Source organism: Trichosurus vulpecula, chromosome 3 (genome assembly GCF_011100635.1).
Source record: "Trichosurus vulpecula isolate mTriVul1 chromosome 3, mTriVul1.pri, whole genome shotgun sequence".
Classification (NCBI taxonomy): Eukaryota; Metazoa; Chordata; class Mammalia; order Diprotodontia; family Phalangeridae; genus Trichosurus; species Trichosurus vulpecula.
In genome coordinates this window covers 50,642,364-50,643,894 of record NC_050575.1, presented here as the reverse complement: position 1 = coordinate 50,643,894, position 1,531 = coordinate 50,642,364, and the positions used below count along the sequence as shown (strand labels likewise).

Here is a 1,531-nt window from a genome sequence, read left to right as displayed (position 1 = left end):
AAATTGACAAGACTCAAGAGAAGCATAAAAAGGTAAACAGGGAGGAGAAATCATAAGGGACTTAATAAGGTTAACTGTTTACCTTCCTACTTGGGATGATGATATTTGTAACTCATAAGATCTTTCTCATTATTAGGGTAGTTAGAAGGAGCATATATAGACAGAGAGCATAGGTGTGAGTTGAATATGAAGGGATGACATCTAAAAAATAAAAGTAAGAGATGATAGAGGAATGTACTGGGAGAAAGAGAAAGGGAGAGGTAGAATGGGATAAATTTCTCATACAAAAGAGGCAAGAAAAAGCTTTTAAAACAAAAGGGAGAAGTGAGGAAGGGGCTGTGTCTGGAGGCAGAGGGAGCCATGATTGAGATTGTGTGTAAAGACCCGCTGAGCAAAAAGGTCCATGTAAAGTGCAACACGGTTGACACAATAGGAGACCTGAAGAAACTGATTGAGGCTCAGACAGGCACCCATTGGAACAAGATTATTTTGAAGAAATGGTACATAATCTTCAAGGACCATGTCTCCCTGGGTGACTATGAGATCCATGATGGAATGAACCTTGAGCTTTATTATCAGTAGGAGCAGCAGACCTGCCAATTCTGCAACCCATCCCCCATTTTTAAAGTCTCGCTAATAAAAATAATTTAAATGCTGAAAAAAAAACAGAGGGGAAGTGGGGGAGATGAAGGGGAATGAGTGAACCTTACTCTCATCAGAATTGGCTCAAAGAGGGAATAACACACATACTCAACTGGGTATAGGAAGCTATCTTACCCTGTAGGAAAATAGGAGAAGGAGATAAGAGAAGGGGGAAGGCACTGATAGAAAGGAGGGCAGATCAGGGGAGGGGATAGTCAGAAGTAAAACATTTTTGAGGAGGGACAGGATGGAAGGAGAAAGAGAATAGAATAAATGGAGGGAGGAGGAATAAGATGGAGGGAAATAGCAATAGTAACTGTGAAAAAAATTTGAAGCAAGTTTTAGATAAAGCCCTCATTTCTTAAACATATAGAGATCTGAGTCAAATTTATAAAAATAAGAGCCATTCCCTAATTGATAAATGATCAAAAGATATGATTAATTTTCAGATGAAGTAATCAAAGCTATTTATAGCCATACTAAAAAAATATGCTAACTTATTATCAATTGGAGAAATGAAAATAAAAACAATTCTGAGGTACTACCTCACACCTCTTAGATTGGCTAATAGAACAGAAAAGGTAAATGACAAATGTTGGAGAGGAGGTGGGAAAAATTAGACATTAATACACTGTTGGTGGTATTGTGAACTGATTCAACCTTTCAGTAAAGCAATTTGGAACTATGTCCAAAGGGCTATAAAACTATGAATACCCTTTAACCTAGCAATACCACCACTAAGTTGGTATCCCAAAAGAGATAAAAAACAAAAAGGAAAAGGACCTATCTGTACAAAAATATTTATAGCAGCTCTTTTCTGAGGGCAAAAAATTAGAAATTGAGGGGATACCCATCAATCAGGGAATGGCTGAACAAGTTGTGGCATATG

At 37.6% G+C, this 1,531-nt stretch overlaps 1 protein-coding gene across 1 annotated transcript; it reads left to right on the top strand.

Moving 5' to 3' along the window:
• Window positions 1-360: 360 nt before the first annotated feature.
• On the top strand, window positions 361-582 carry LOC118844933 (ubiquitin-like protein 5). The gene has a single exon (XM_036752952.1). It carries the CDS (start codon window positions 361-363, stop codon window positions 580-582), a length of 222 nt encoding a protein of 73 aa, XP_036608847.1.
• The last annotated feature ends 949 nt before the right edge of the window (window positions 583-1,531 follow it).

Excerpts from the sequence above, each read along its gene's own strand:
- LOC118844933 (XM_036752952.1), top strand. The coding sequence starts at position 361 with ATGATTGAGATTGTGTGTAAAGACCCGCTGAGCAAAAAGGTCCATGTA.